General features: G+C 62.1%; 1 protein-coding gene across 3 annotated transcripts; it reads left to right on the top strand.

Moving 5' to 3' along the window:
• Positions 1–71: 71 nt before the first annotated feature.
• LOC105485821 (zinc finger protein 598, E3 ubiquitin ligase) lies at positions 72–12,357 on the top strand. 3 transcript variants are annotated; one of them, XM_071083905.1, is made up of 13 exons: positions 81–366; positions 6,346–6,458; positions 6,965–7,094; positions 7,350–7,561; positions 7,659–7,876; positions 8,366–8,483; positions 8,872–9,059; positions 9,558–9,630; positions 9,775–10,027; positions 10,328–10,532; positions 10,907–11,060; positions 11,174–11,324; positions 11,414–12,357. In XM_071083905.1, the coding sequence occupies exons 1-13, from the start codon at positions 145–147 to the stop codon at positions 11,765–11,767; spliced, it is 2,391 nt and encodes a 796-aa protein (XP_070940006.1). In that variant the 5' UTR covers positions 81–144; the 3' UTR covers positions 11,768–12,357. The 3 variants fall into 3 exon arrangements, with proteins under 3 accessions (XP_070940003.1, XP_070940005.1, XP_070940006.1); XM_071083902.1 differs by having other exon boundaries at positions 72–366; positions 9,775–10,532; XM_071083904.1 differs by having other exon boundaries at positions 80–366; positions 8,366–8,474; positions 9,775–10,532.
• The last annotated feature ends 1,496 nt before the right edge of the window (positions 12,358–13,853 follow it).

Genomic DNA, 13,853 nt, shown 5'->3' with positions numbered 1-13,853 from the left:
GCTAAGGCGGAAGTCGCCACGCACACTTCCGCCGGGCGGGCCCGTTGCTGGGCGGGGCGGTGACGTTGGCCCGGAAGGGGCGGGCCCGCCGGGAGCCAGGCCGCGCGGCGCCGCGCCGGCCGAGAGAGGTCCGGAGCCCGGACCATGGCGGCTGCGGGGGTCGCCGAGGGGCGGCGCGCGGCCCTGGAGGCGGCTGCGGTGGCGGCTCCTGAGCGGGGCGGCGGGAGCTGCGTGTTATGCTGCGGAGACCTGGAGGCCACGGCGCTAGGCCGCTGCGACCACCCGGTGTGCTACCGCTGCTCCACCAAGATGCGGGTGCTGTGCGAGCAGCGCTACTGCGCCGTGTGCCGCGAGGAGCTGCGCCAGGTGCGGGGCGCTGGGGGCGCGACCGGGGGGTGGCGGGGCTCCCGGCAGCGGGAAGGGGACTTTGCCTTACTGAGGTCCGCCGTGGGCCCGGCGGCGCCGGCTTCCGAGAGAGGCCTGGTGGGGCCACCCAGGGCGGGGTCCCGGCCGTGCGGATGACGGCGGGGCGTTGGGGCTGGGAGGCCGGAGGCTGCCGAGCGGGTTGGAGGAGTGGGCAAGCCCTGTGGGGACAGCCTGGGGGCTTACCCCGTGTCCCGGGGGTTCCTGTCGGGCCTCAGGAAGGGGCCTGATGAGATGGAGAACTCGGTGATCTGCTCGTCTTCGGGAGTTGATTTCCCAGGGGCCTCCATTCGGATGGAGGAAACAAGGCAAGGGGGACCCTCCGGAGGCCACCCGTCCTGGAAGCAGGGCGTCAAACTCTGGGCATTCTCAGCCCAGCTGTGTTTCAGGGCCCCCATTGGGTGACCCTGAGCAAACTCCTTCCGAGACTGACGTTTTCCTCTGTGGAGTGGAGGTGACACTAGCCTCGGAAGGACACCTGCCCACCAGAGGGGAAGGCCCCCTCCCGGTTCTTGGCGGGAAGGTAGAAAAGTGTTAGGAAGTTTTCGTCCTCCTCGCCGCCGCCCCCTTTGGCGCTCATCTCCACAGTGAATGGGAGACATTTTTGACTGTACAGACTTGGAAGTCCTGGAGGGGTCAGAGGGTACCATGCATCGTTCCTCCACCCTCACTGCACTGCCAGCTGCTGTGGGCACCTGGCTGGAGCCCCTTGGTTTGCTGAGCTTAGAGATTTGTTTGCTTCCAGCATTGTGAAATTCCCCCGGTTTGTTCAGAGAAGACTTCATTCAGCTGGTGACATCTGTCAGGAATCTAACTTTCCTCTTCTCAGAAGTGATGCAGAACAGTATTGAAGGATAGGTTCTTTCTTTTTTTTTTTTTTTTTTTTGAGACGGAGTCTCGCTCTGTCACCCAGGCTGGAGTGCAGTGGCCGGATCTCAGCTCACTGCAAGCTCCTCCTCTCGGGTTCACGCCATTCTCCTGCCTCAGCCTCCCGAGTAGCTGGGACTACAGGCACCCGCCACTTCGCCCGGCTAGTTTTTTGTATTTTTTTTTTTTAGTAGAAACGGGGTTTCACCGTATTAGCCAGGATGGTCTCGATCTCCTGACCTCATGATCCGCCCGTCTCGGCCTCCCAAAGTGCTGGGATTACAGGCTTGAGCCACCGCGCCCGGCCGAAGGATAGGTTCTTTCTTTTTTTCCTTTTCTTTGTTTTTTATAAGTAGACCTTTACATCAAAGGAGCTGAAGAGACGCTGAAATTCTCTGAGCAATTTGTGAGCATCTATCCTGTGCCCTTTTTGGAAAAAGACATTTGGAGATGCTGTCAGTCTGTCATGTGACAGAAGGAGGCTGACCCAGACCCCGGGGAGATCTGGGGTGCCGGAACAGTCACGGAGAACCTTGGCCCATGGCTTCCTCAGGGCGCTTCCTGGCTTTGCCAGAGCCTGCCTTGCCAGCCAGTCCTTCGTACTATGACCTCACTCTCCAACAGCCAGGCTTCCTGGCACACCTGTAGCTTCCTTCTGGAAAGAAGACGCTAAGGAGTTCTTGGCACGTGAGGTTCCGGTCCAGGCTGCAGGTCTGATGCAAGACATGAGTGAACATCTGCGTGTGCTTACTTCGGCAGCCTCTGCCTGCTCTCATTCCTTGTAGCCCCACACCCTCCAGGAATTCTGTGGCCAGGGGCTTTGGCCGTGAGCTGTCAGCCGGGGTGCGGCTTGGCACTGGGTGCCCCCAGCCAGCTGCTTCTAGGGCCTGCCCCGCCTTACTGGGCTGAAGGAGGGGTCCTGGGAAGTCTGGTGTTTGCTGCTCTCCCTTCCTTTGCATTCGTCCTGTTTTCTTCCCATCTTGAACTTGCTGCCTCACTCTAGCCTCCTTTTTCCCTTACTGAGTTCGGCACCATCTCCTGAGTATATTCTGTGTCCCATGTGTGCTCAGGAATTCCCTCTGCAGCCCTCAACTCCTGAACCCTGGCGTTGTCTTGGCCTCCCTTATGGGACTAAGGCTTTGCAAAAATTGGGAGGAAAGGGTCCAGGATGCTGTATGGAATCGGCTGGCTCCATGTGCTTGTTAGTTCCACACACCTGGACCCAGACCTTCCCTGCGGAGGCTACAGCTGCTGCTCAGGCGAGGAGCCAGATGGGCCCGACCCCTGGCAGGTGCTGGGGTGGAAGCCGAGCCAGGCTCCCCTCGGTGGGAGGCAGGGGCACTGGTCTCAGCCTTGGCTGACAGAGTCCCTGGGGTGGTGGAGCCCCACGTTCTGGGCCTCTTTTCTGGCCGTGTCTTTCTCAAGGGCTGATTCCTGCTGTTTGCGTCTTGCTCGCCAGCTTGCTCTGGTCCCTGGTGTTACTGCGGGAGTCCTGATGAGGCTGTGGGCCCCCCAGGGCAGCCCACCCTCACCTCACAGGCAGGCAATGGGAGGGGGCACAGACGGCCAGCCCACAGTTACCCAAGGTCCCAGGTCAGGAGGGTGGCCTGCTGGCTCGGGTCATGCTTTCCTATTCCTATCGTTCCCCCCATCCCGTCCTCCGTGACCCTGGCCCTGTCTGTAAGATGCTCCCTGCTGCTGTCCCCATCCGGGCTCCGTGGAGGTCTAGGCTCTCTAGATGGCGCTGGGAGCCATCCACAGGGTCCCCCTCCGCACGTGTGGGCAGGCCCTCACCGCTGCCCTTTTGTGTGCCCGTGGCATGCTGGGGAGTGTGGAGCTGCAAGGCCCCAGGCAGACACCTGTCCCTGTAGGGGGTCCTGGGGGCCTCCTGTTCCTAGGCAGGTCCCCCCTCTACCTCTCACTCTCCTTGGGGCCTGGCCTGGCCGTCTCCAGGGCTCACGTAGAGCGCCCTTTCCCCGATCATTTGCTGCATAGCCCATCCCCAAGCCTCTCCCCGTGGGTGCTGTACTTCTGTCTTCAGACACGTGATCCTCTCCTGTCGGGGTGACCTAGATGTCTTGTCTCCCTCTGTAGCCCCAGCCATCTCCCCCCGGCCCCCCACATCCCACCGCAGCCCCCCACATCCCACCACAGCCATCTCCCAACGGCCCCCAAGTCCCACCCCAGGCATCTCCCCCAGGCCCCCAAGTCCCCTATCCACAGCCATCTTCCCCTGGCCTCCGTGTCCCCTACATCCCCTACTCCCAGCCTGGCCGTGCTGGAGTACCACCAGGCTAGTTGGCTCCTCGGTTAACCGTGCCTGACTCCAGCCTGTCCACTATGCTGTGGGGCGCAGCCTCATCCAGCCCCCTCCTCATCCTCAGGGAGGGTGATGCTGGCTGTGCCAGGCTGCGCTGCTGTCCCATTGCCCGCTCCTGAGGTCTGGGCGGCCAGGCCTGGTCTCCCTGCCTGTCTGAGGATGGGCAGCCTCAGGCCCCCACCAGCAGGTGGTATTTCCCTGCTCCGGCCCTGTGGCCCCAAACCTGCATGCCCTCCTGCTCTAGTAAACGCGGCCTTGGGCCCACCTTGCTCGCAGACATTGTTCTTTCCCAAGCCTCTTCCTCTTCATGAGCCCACCCAGTGCATCCTTTCTCTTGTCTCGTTGCTCCGCTCAGGTGCCCCGCCTGGGTTACCCCTGCCAGCTAGCTGTTCAGGAGGGACGAATACCCTGGGTCTTGCTGCCTCTGGTGCTCGGAGCACCTGCCCCAGCTGCTGGGCAGATGGACACCCGTCTAGACCCCACATGGGGCATGTGGCCCTCCTGTTCCAGCCCACCCTGGATCCTTCATCTGGGTGCTGTCAGTGCACCCGGGACCCGTCCGGCCCTGCCTCTACCCAGCTCCCTGCAGCTCCTCCGCCCCGAGCTGCTCCCTGGCCTCGGAAAGGCTGCCTTGACCGAGTCCGCCCGCCCCACCAGTGCCATCCCACATAGGTTCCTCACGACTTAGGATGTACTAGCATCGCATGGGGCGTGGGTGCCTCCAGGCGGCAAGGACAGAGGAGTCTATGTGCTCCTCAGCGGGGCCTGGCCCTGTGCCCGCACTTAGTGGCACTCGGGACGCCCGAGTGGAGGCCGGCTGCATGTTAGGGTGCCTCGGATGCCCCTGTGCCTGCAGCCTGAGGAGTCACCACCCAGGGTTGATGAGAGCGCGCGGCTGAAAGGAGGGGTGCCAAAGTGGGGAGGTGGGGCTGGGGACGCCCCTGGCATGGGTTTCCTCGGAGGAAGGAAGTCGTTTCTCCGAGTCTGATGGACTTGAATGCTTTTTGGCAGCCTCACGGGCTTCCCTCACAGGCTGCTCACCTGGCCGCCTCACAGGCAGACACTGGCTTCCTCGCCTGCCTGCCGCTGCTGCTTCGGGAGCTGTGGTGGGGGCGTAGTCCTGTGTGGTTCCGGGAATCCCGGTCCTCAGCTGCCTGAGGAGGCTCGCGCTCTTGGTCCCAGCAGCACTCTGAGTGGCTCCACAGAGTGTGCCCGTGAGGGTCAGGCTGGAAGGCAGGGCTGGGTGCCAGCTGCCCTGAGGGCAACTGCTGTGGAAAGAGGTCACACAAGGCCCAGGGCCTTTCCCTGTGTTTGGGGTGTGCAGAGGGGCTCCTCAGGAGGAGGAGAGCCAGGGGACAGGTCGGGGTGGCATGGCCCGCAGTGACTGGCAGCCTTTGTAATGGGGCTCTGGGTGGGGCCGCGTCTCCCATCTGAAGTCATCGTGGGAGGCAGCTGTGATGAAGTGCCCATCTGAGTCCAGCGGGTGACGGGGATGCAGAGGGGGCCAAGTTCATCCTGCCCAGCCTTGCCTGACGTGACGAGGGGAGGAAAGGTGTGGGCTGCTGCTCGTGCAGCCTGCGCTGCCCACCCCTCCCTCGTGGAGCCAGCTCCTGTCAGTGGGGCGCAGTGCAGCGGCCTGTCCTGGCGGAAGTGCAGGCTGAGCTCTCCTGGTGATCCTGACCCTCCTGGGGAGCCAGGTTTAATCACCTGCTCTGGGGGACACAGACCACCCCAGGACCGCCCGAGTACGTGTGGGACTGGCTCTCCTGCCAAGCCTCAGGTTTCCCAACTTCACGGCCGTTCCTGTCTGACATCTTCTTTGGCTAAGGCTAAACATAACATGACTTTGGCGTGACTCTTGCCAAGGTGAGGACGTCCTCCTGCTGTGGATGTGCCCATGAGGCCTTGAGCTGCTCTGAGGGCTTGAGCCGAGGCAAGTGACCAGTGGCAGGCTTGGGACGGCGATGGAGCCAGAAGGGGGCTTGACCAACTCAAGGGGTGGGTGGCACCAATCTCCGCAGGCGTGGGGGCAGCAAGGGTCCTAGCCAGTAGAGCTTCGTGCAGAGCAGGGGTGCTGACCTGAGCGGGGATGCCAGGGTCGTCTGTGGAGGCACAGGGCAGAGGGCAGGTCCTTTGGCAGCCAGCTTTACAGGTGCCAGAGACCCCTGGGAAGGGGGCCACGCAGAGGCTCTGCAGCGCCTGCTGACTCTGCTTGGAGCTGAGGTGGCTGGCTTGAGCCTTGGGCCGTGGCGGCACCATGGAAACGTCGGGGTGGGGACGCCGGACAGGGCCTTGTCACCTGATGTATCCCCAGCTGGCCGCCATTGGTATTCCCTTAGCAGCTGCTTGGAACATGTTTCTTCTCTGTCCCTGAAAGCGCTGCAGCGAGAGCGACAGCTGCTCAGTTCCTAGCAGGGTGGAGTTGCTGGGTGAGGGCCCTGGCTGGTGGGGCGTCGCCGCTTTGGGACTGGCCTGGCCGCCCCCTGGTGGAGAGGCCGGGTGTTGCGTCTCTGTCCTCTGTCCCCGGCCCTAGGCAAGCGGGTTGGGGTAAGGAGGGGAGGCCTAGGTCAGGGTGCCAGGGGCCGCTGCCTACCGGGGCCTCCTAGGAGAACCATTTATGCCTCACTCCTACTCAGCGGGGCCGTGAGGGCTCCCTTGCCTCTGAGGCTCTGTTGCATTCCAGGTGGGGGTCCCATCCCAGTTCTGTTCACTATCCCTCTGGTTTTTGGCTCTAGGTGGTCTTTGGGAAGAAGCTTCCTGCCTTTGCCACCATCCCCATCCACCAGCTGCAGCATGAGAAGAAATACGATATCTACTTTGCAGATGGAAAGGTGTACGCATTGTACAGGTAAGCAGAGCGCCTTCCTGGGTCCTGGCTTCCCTGTGACTGTGGCCCTTCACGTCCCACTCTCCTCACAACCGGAGGCACTTCGGGGGCCACATGGTGCACCAATGCTGGGGCCAGGTGCCTGGCTTCCCATCCTGTGACTGGGGATGCTTACCAGGCCCTCCTGGGGGTAGAGCTGGTGGGTGCGCTGGGGAAAGGCATGCCCAGCTGGTGCAGCACCTGCCTCAGGGGCTCCTTGAGGGGCACGCGAGCTTGTGTGAGCCAGGCCTGTGGCCTGAAAATTCAGTGAAGGGCACAGCTGTCCCAGGGCTGGTCTCTCAGGGGAGGGGCAGCTCCTGGGCTCAGGGCTAGAGCCAGGCTTCTGACCCAGGCCGTGTGCAGGCTTCACCCAACCCGTGGCCTTGCATCTGGCCTGGGTCACGGGCCTGGGGCCTGGTGAGTGGCCCCACTCCCGGCGGTGACACTGAATGTTCTGGGGCCGGGGGCGGCTCTCGGTGTCTTCCTAGGCAGCTGCTGCAGCACGAGTGCCCGCGGTGCCCCGAGCTGCCGCCTTTCAGCCTCTTCGGGGACCTGGAGCAGCACATGCGGAGGCAGCATGAGCTCTTCTGCTGCCGGCTGTGCCTCCAGCACCTGCAGGTGTGCCCCCAGAGACCCCGGAGAGAGCCTAGGCGGTGGGTGGTGCTGGGGATGCGGTCACACGGCTGGGAGGGGCTTGTCCACTTGCTGCTTCTGGCCCTGGATGGTCCCCGAGGGTCAGGCTGTACGTGGCAGGGAGGCTTCCGGTGGCTGGCGGGGCCCTCTCCTGCCCCTTGCTGCTCCGCCGCTGGCCTGTGGGAAGAGGCAGGAGGCCTGGGGTCCCCCAGCCTGTGCCCAGCCCCCTGTGCCTTGCAGATCTTCACATACGAACGCAAGTGGTACTCGCGCAAGGACCTGGCCCGGCATCGCATGCAGGGGGACCCCGATGACACGTCGCACCGCGGGCACCCGCTCTGCAAGTTCTGCGACGAGCGCTACCTGGACAATGACGAGCTGCTTAAGCACCTGCGCCGCGACCACTACTTCTGCCACTTCTGCGACTCGGACGGGGCCCAGGACTACTACAGGTGGGCCGGGCGGCAGACAGACAGATGACCCTCCCTCCCCCAGGGCGTGGGGCTAGCCGGGCTGCAGCCCTCCTACCGACACCCCATCTTCTGCCAGCGACTATGCCTACCTGCGCGAGCACTTCCGGGAGAAGCACTTCCTGTGTGAGGAGGGCCGCTGCAGCACAGAGCAGTTCACCCACGCCTTCCGCACCGAGATCGACCTCAAGGCCCACAGGACGGCCTGCCACAGCCGCAGCCGAGCCGAGGCGCGCCAGAACCGCCAGATCGACCTGCAGTTCAGCTACGCGCCACGACACTCGCGCCGGAACGAGGGTGAGCAGGCGCCTGGCCTGGACGCCCCCCGGGCGGGGCCCCGTGACCGTGCCCTGCTCTGGAGCCTCAGACGAGCTGTGGGTGCAGGAGGTGGCCTCTGGCCGGGCTGCAGTGCCTGAGCACCCCTCGTGTGCCAGGAGCACTTGCTGCCTCAGGATCTCAGATCTGCTGCCCTGGGCGCCCGGGGCCCTTCCTTGGACCAGGAGGCTTTTACTGAACATCTGCTGTGTGCAGATCCCACCTGGGGCTTGGGGACCCTCCTCTCCCTTCCTACTGCTCCTGTGGCTTGGCACCCAGGTCGTAGAGGCCCGTGGCTGGCGTGGATCCTGCAAGGCTCCTGTGCCATCCTGGGCTCATGTGCACTGTGGGTAGGAAGGCTTATTGCTGTCCAGGCCTGAGCATTGGCCGGGTGTGGCCTTGACAGCAGGCCTGTCCCTCCTATTGTCATCCTGGGGTCCCGGAAAGTGACAGGCTGTCTGCTGGCCGCAGGGGTCGTCGGTGGCGAAGACTACGAGGAGGTGGACAGGTACAGCCGCCAGGGCCGAGTGGCCCGGGCCGGCACTCGCGGAGCCCAGCAGAGCCGCCGAGGAAGCTGGAGGTACAAAAGGTGGGGGGCCTTCCGTGCTGCTGACATTCTCCTGTGGTGACCGTGGCCAGTGGCCAAGCTGGGAGTAGGGGTGGGGTCAGGCATTGTGGCCAGAGTTTCTGGGGTTCTGAGTGGCAGCAGGGTCTGTTCAGTGTCTTTGGTGAGCAGAAGTTTCTTCCTCTTCCAGTTCTAGCCACAGCCACAGATCCCCGGGTTGGGGTGGGTGAAAGGGGCCTGTATCAATTGGGCGGCCACCGCAGCTGTACGAGGAAACACTGGCCTGGTGGCCCTGCAGGGCAGAAACATCAGACCCCAGATAATTGCCCCACACACTGGGCCCAGGACTCTGCCTGCCTGAGGCATTGGTCTCGGGCTGTGCTCAGCCTGAAGGTGGGCCTCCTTGTCCCAGGGAGGAAGAGGACCGAGAATTAGCAGCTGCTGTCCGGGCTTCTGTGGCTGCACAGCAGCAGGAGGAGGCACGCAGAAGTGAGGACCGGGAGGAAGGCGGCCGGCCCAAGAAGGAGGAGGCAGCGGTGCGGGGTCCTGAGGAGCCCCGTGGCCCCCGGCGCCCACCCCGGACTCAGGGTGAAGGCCCAGGTGAGTTAGCCCTACCTGGTGGCAGCTCTGCCCAGGCCAGGAGGCCAGTGGCCAGCTTTGTTTTTGTTTTTTTTTTGTTTTGTTTTGTTTTGAGACAAGAGTCTCACTCTGTCCCCCAGGCTGGAGTGCGGTGGCATGATCCCGGCTCACTGCAACCTCTGCCTCCTGGGTTCAAGCGATTCTCCTGCCTCAGTCTCCTGAGTAGCTGGGACTACAGGCCCGTGCCCCCACACCTGGCTAATTTTTCTATTTTTAGTAGAGATGGGGTTTCATCGTGTTGGCCAGGCTGGTCTCAAATTTCTGACCTCAGGTGATCCGCCTATCTCAGCCTCCCAAAGTGCTGGGATTACAGGCGTGAGCCACCGCGCCCGGCCTAGTGGCCAGCTCTTGACGGGCATGGTGCCTGGGACGCTGCGGGCCTTCACCTGGGAGGTGAAGAGCACCCTTCACTCTGTCCCCACACCCTGACCTGACCTGGGGGCCTTGTGTTCCTCACAGGCCCTAAGGAAACCTCGACAAATGGTCCTGTAAGCCAAGAGGCCTTCCCGGTGACGGGCCCAGCCACCCCATGGTGTGTGAGGGTGAGGGTGTGGGTGCCCAGGGGTGAATGGTGCAGGGTGGGCGGGTGCGGGCGGCCACAGGTGGGTGCCGGGAGGGCAGGTGTGGAGCCACGGGGCCTGATGGCTGTTGACCAGTTCTGCTTCCCTGCGCCCAGCACCCTCCCACCACCCAGCCCTAAGCTCAAGGACGAAGACTTCCCCAGCCTCTCTGCCTCCACTTCCTCCTGCTGCTCCACTGCAGCAGGCCCGGGCCCTGTGGGGTTGGCGCTGCCGTACGCCATCCCTGCCAGGGGCAGGAGTGCCTTCCAGGAGGAGGATTTCCCTGCCCTGGTGTCCTCGGTGCCCAAGCCTGGCACCACCCCCACCAGCCTCGTCTCTGCCTGGAACAGCAGCAGCAGCGGCAAGAAGGTAGCACAGCCCCCACCCTCAGCGCAGGCTACCGGAAGCGGCCAGCCCACCAGAAAGGCTGGGAAGGGGAGCAGGGGCGGCAGGAAGGGCGGCCCGCCCCTCACACAGGAGGAGGAGGGTGGCAGTCCGGCCGCTCAGGAGCTTCTAAGCACACGCCCCACGGGCTCCATCTCCTCCCCACTGGGGCCAGTCTCCATCCAGCCCTCTAAAGTTGGCAAGAAGAAGAAAGTGGGCTCAGAGAAGCCTGGCACCACACTGCCACAGCCCCTGCCCGCTAGCTGTCCCCCTGGGCCTGTGCAGGCCCTGGAAGCTCCGGCCAGCAGAGCCGAGGGACCAGTTGCTGTCGTCGTTAATGGACACACAGAGGGCCCGGCCCCAGCTCGGAGTGCCCCCAAGGAACCCCCAGGGCTCCCAAGGCCCCTGGGGTCCTTCCCCTGCCCCACGCCACAGGAGGACTTCCCAGCGCTTGGCGGCCCCTGTCCACCCCGGATGCCACCGCCCCCAGGTACGTGTGCAGGCTCAGGCCTGCTCCCTGGGTGTTGGGAGGGGCCGGGGTCAGGCTGGAGCCACAGGCACAGTCTACAGCTGAGTGGTGGGGACCCCTGTGCGCTGCTGTTGGCCACCCACATGACCTCCAGCCTCCCCTTAACTGCCCTGTGTCCCTTGTCTCTCTTGAGACCGGCCCTCATGGTGCCTCCCGGGACTGAGGGTGCATGAGCTTATGTAGGCTGGACCTGCCACACCGGAAGCATGGTGTGGGTGCTGGCCCTGCGCCTGCTCTGCGGGGAAGGGGTGGCTGTGGACAGAAGCTGGCCCTGGAGGCCAGGCAGCCCGCGGTCAGCGAGGGTCCCATCTGGGTCTTGTCCTGCCACCCCTCAGGCTTCAGCGCTGTGGTGCTCCTGAAGGGCACACCTCCCCCACCCCCGCCGGGCCTGGTGCCCCCCGTCAGCAAGCCGCCCCCAGGCTTCTCTGGCCTTCTGCCTAGCCCCCACCCGGCCTGCGTTCCCAGCCCCACCACCACCACCACAAAACCGTAAGTGTGGGTGGGCTGCCTGGCGTCCACCGGGGGCTGGAGGAAGGGTACCTTTCCCTTGGGCCATTCTAAAGGCTGAAGCCTCCACCTTCTCTTAACCTTCTGACTCCTAGACCCAGGCCGCCGCCGGCTCTGCAGGCCTACCTAGTCCCCGAGAACTTCCGGGAGAGGAACCTGCAGCTCATCCAGTCCATCAGGGACTTCCTGCAGAGCAACGAGGCCCGCTTCAGCGAGTTCAAGAGCCACTCAGGGGAGTTCAGACAGGTCAGGCGGGCCCGGGGCGGGGTGGCCAACCCGTCTTCATCCAGGGCCCAGGCCGGAGGGTATGACTGAGTCTGACTTTCCGGCGGCAGGGCCTGATCTCCGCAGCCCAGTATTACAAGAGTTGCCGGGACCTGCTGGGGGAGAATTTCCAGAAGGTCTTTAACGAGCTGCTGGTCCTACTGCCCGACACAGCCAAGCAGCAGGAGCTCCTGTCTGCACACACGGACTTCTGCAACCGCGAGAAGCCTCTCGGCACCAAGTCCAAGAAGAATAAGAAGAGCGCGTGGCAGGTCACCACCCAGCAGGCGGGCCTGGACTGCCGTGTGTGCCCCACTTGCCAGCAGGTGCTCGCACACGGCGACGCCAGCAGCCACCAGGCGCTGCATGCTGCCCGGGACGACGACTTCCCCTCCCTGCAAGCCATCGCCAGGATCATCACGTAGCTCCCGCCAGCATGGCCAGAGCCATCGCACCATGAGCGCCCTTCCTCCTTCCTTCCTCTCCGGGCTGCCGGGCAGCCAGGTAAGGCCCAGTGAGGCCACCTGGCCTCTTGGTTGGCCAGGCCCACCAGGAAGACACCAGGATGGTCCACCCGCCCTGTTGGCACACTCAGGTGGGAGTCCACCCCTGCCTCAGTGGTGGGCCAGTCTCGGTTTGCATTCTTGTGCTTTTGGGAGGCTCCAGGGGAGGGAAGGGCTGGGATGCTGGGACCTGTTGTTGCTGGCAAAGCCAGAGGTCACAGTGGCCTGATCTGGGCCCTCCCGAAGCTGAGGGCTGCCGCCCCTGCGGCCTCAGAGCTGAAAGCTGCGGCTCCACAGGTGCCAGAGTCAGATGTCACAGGTGTGTGTTGTGTAAACAGTTGGCTGTTTCGTGCTTCAAGAATATTCAGGATTAAAAGCAGACAAGAAATTGTGCTACTTGAAGTTGAATCTTTTTATGAGACAAGCTAAAGCTGAATCTGGGATCTTAAATTGCCTCTGACCTTTTATAAGACAGTTTATCTTCAAATAAATTTATTTTGCAATACCACACATAGCTGGTGTTCTGAGCTTGTCTGTCTTCTGAGTACACCCTGAACCCAAATTTAAAAACAGGGTGGAGGGAACATCTGAAATACTGCAGCAAAATAATATGAGCATTATTATCTGGATCTAGGGTTTTTGGAGGGAGACCAGACATATACGGTAACCACTTCTTTCTGCTTCCAGCACATATAAGTAGGAAAAAAGCTCTAAACACAGCCACATTCAAGTAAGCCCAAGAATATATTCTTAGATCAGAGAAGTGGGGATATTTCTCTAAGCAGAAAGGGGCTACCATGTGATGAAGGGCCAGTGAGTGGCCTCCAGAGGGGCTGGGTGGGAGCCATGTGGCAGCATTGGCATTGCCCCCTGTGAAGCTGAGGACTTGGACGGAGCTCCAGTGTGTCTTCTGAGTGATGGCCATGCTGGAGCCGGCGAGGACATGAGAGGCTGGTGGAGGCCACCTGCATTCCCCCTGCACCAGAGGTGCCTCACAACTGATGCCCACTTTGCAGGGGATCACAGGTTCCTAAGCAAGACCAGTCCCACAGGAAAATAGAGCAGTCTGGGAAATGGGCCGTTTCCTTAAGGGTTATTGGAAAGAACTTCTCTTTCTGGGTCTGGCTCTCAGGCTGGAGTGCAGTGGTGTGATCTCAGCTCACTGCAGTCTTGACCTCCTGAGACTCAGGTGATCCTCCCACCTCAGCCTCCTGAGGAGCTGGAACTACAGGTGTGCACCACCATGCCCAGCTAATATTTTTTGTAGAGAAGGGGTCTTGCTATGTGGCCGAGGCTGGCCTTGACCTCCTGGGCTCAAGCAATCCTCCTGCCTCGGCCTCCCAAAGTGCTAGGTTACAGGAATGAGCCACTGTGTTTGGCAAAAAATGACTTTTTTTTTTTTTTTTTTTTTGAGATGGAGTTTCACCCTTGTTGCCCAGGCTGGAGTGGAATGGCGCGATCTTGGCTCACCACAACCTCTGCCTCCTAGGTTCAAGGGATTCTCCTGTTTTAGCCTCCCGAGTAGCTGGGATTACAGGCATGCACCACCATGCCTGGCTAATTTTTTGTACTTTCAGTAGAATTTTTTGTACTTTTAGTAGAGACGGGGTTTCTCCATGTTGGTCAGACTGGTCTTGACCTCCTGACCTCAGGTGATCTGCCTGCCTCAGCCTCCCAGAGTGTTGGGATTACAGGCATGAGCCACCGCCCCTGGCTAAAAAATGACTTCTTAAAGAAGGAGCAAGAACTAGAGGAATATGAGGCAACATTTAAGTGGCAGTTGCTGTGACAAGCACTGCTGCAAGCTCCACACGCCTTACCACAGTAATCGTCACCCTCCCACACCATAGGAACCACAGTGACCCTTTTACAGGAGAACCTGAGGCATAGACAGGTTGAGAGACTTACCCAGGATGACTGAGCTAGAAAGTGGCAAAGCCGGCCGGGCGCGGTGGCTCAAGCCTGTAATCCCAACACTTTGGGAGGCCGAGACGGGCGGATCACGAGG

The sequence above is a fragment of the Macaca nemestrina genome, chromosome 18, assembly GCF_043159975.1.
Source record: "Macaca nemestrina isolate mMacNem1 chromosome 18, mMacNem.hap1, whole genome shotgun sequence".
In the NCBI taxonomy this organism is placed as follows: Eukaryota; Metazoa; Chordata; class Mammalia; order Primates; family Cercopithecidae; genus Macaca; species Macaca nemestrina.
Note: the sequence above shows the minus strand (reverse complement) of the source record. Positions and strands in the feature narration are given on the sequence as shown.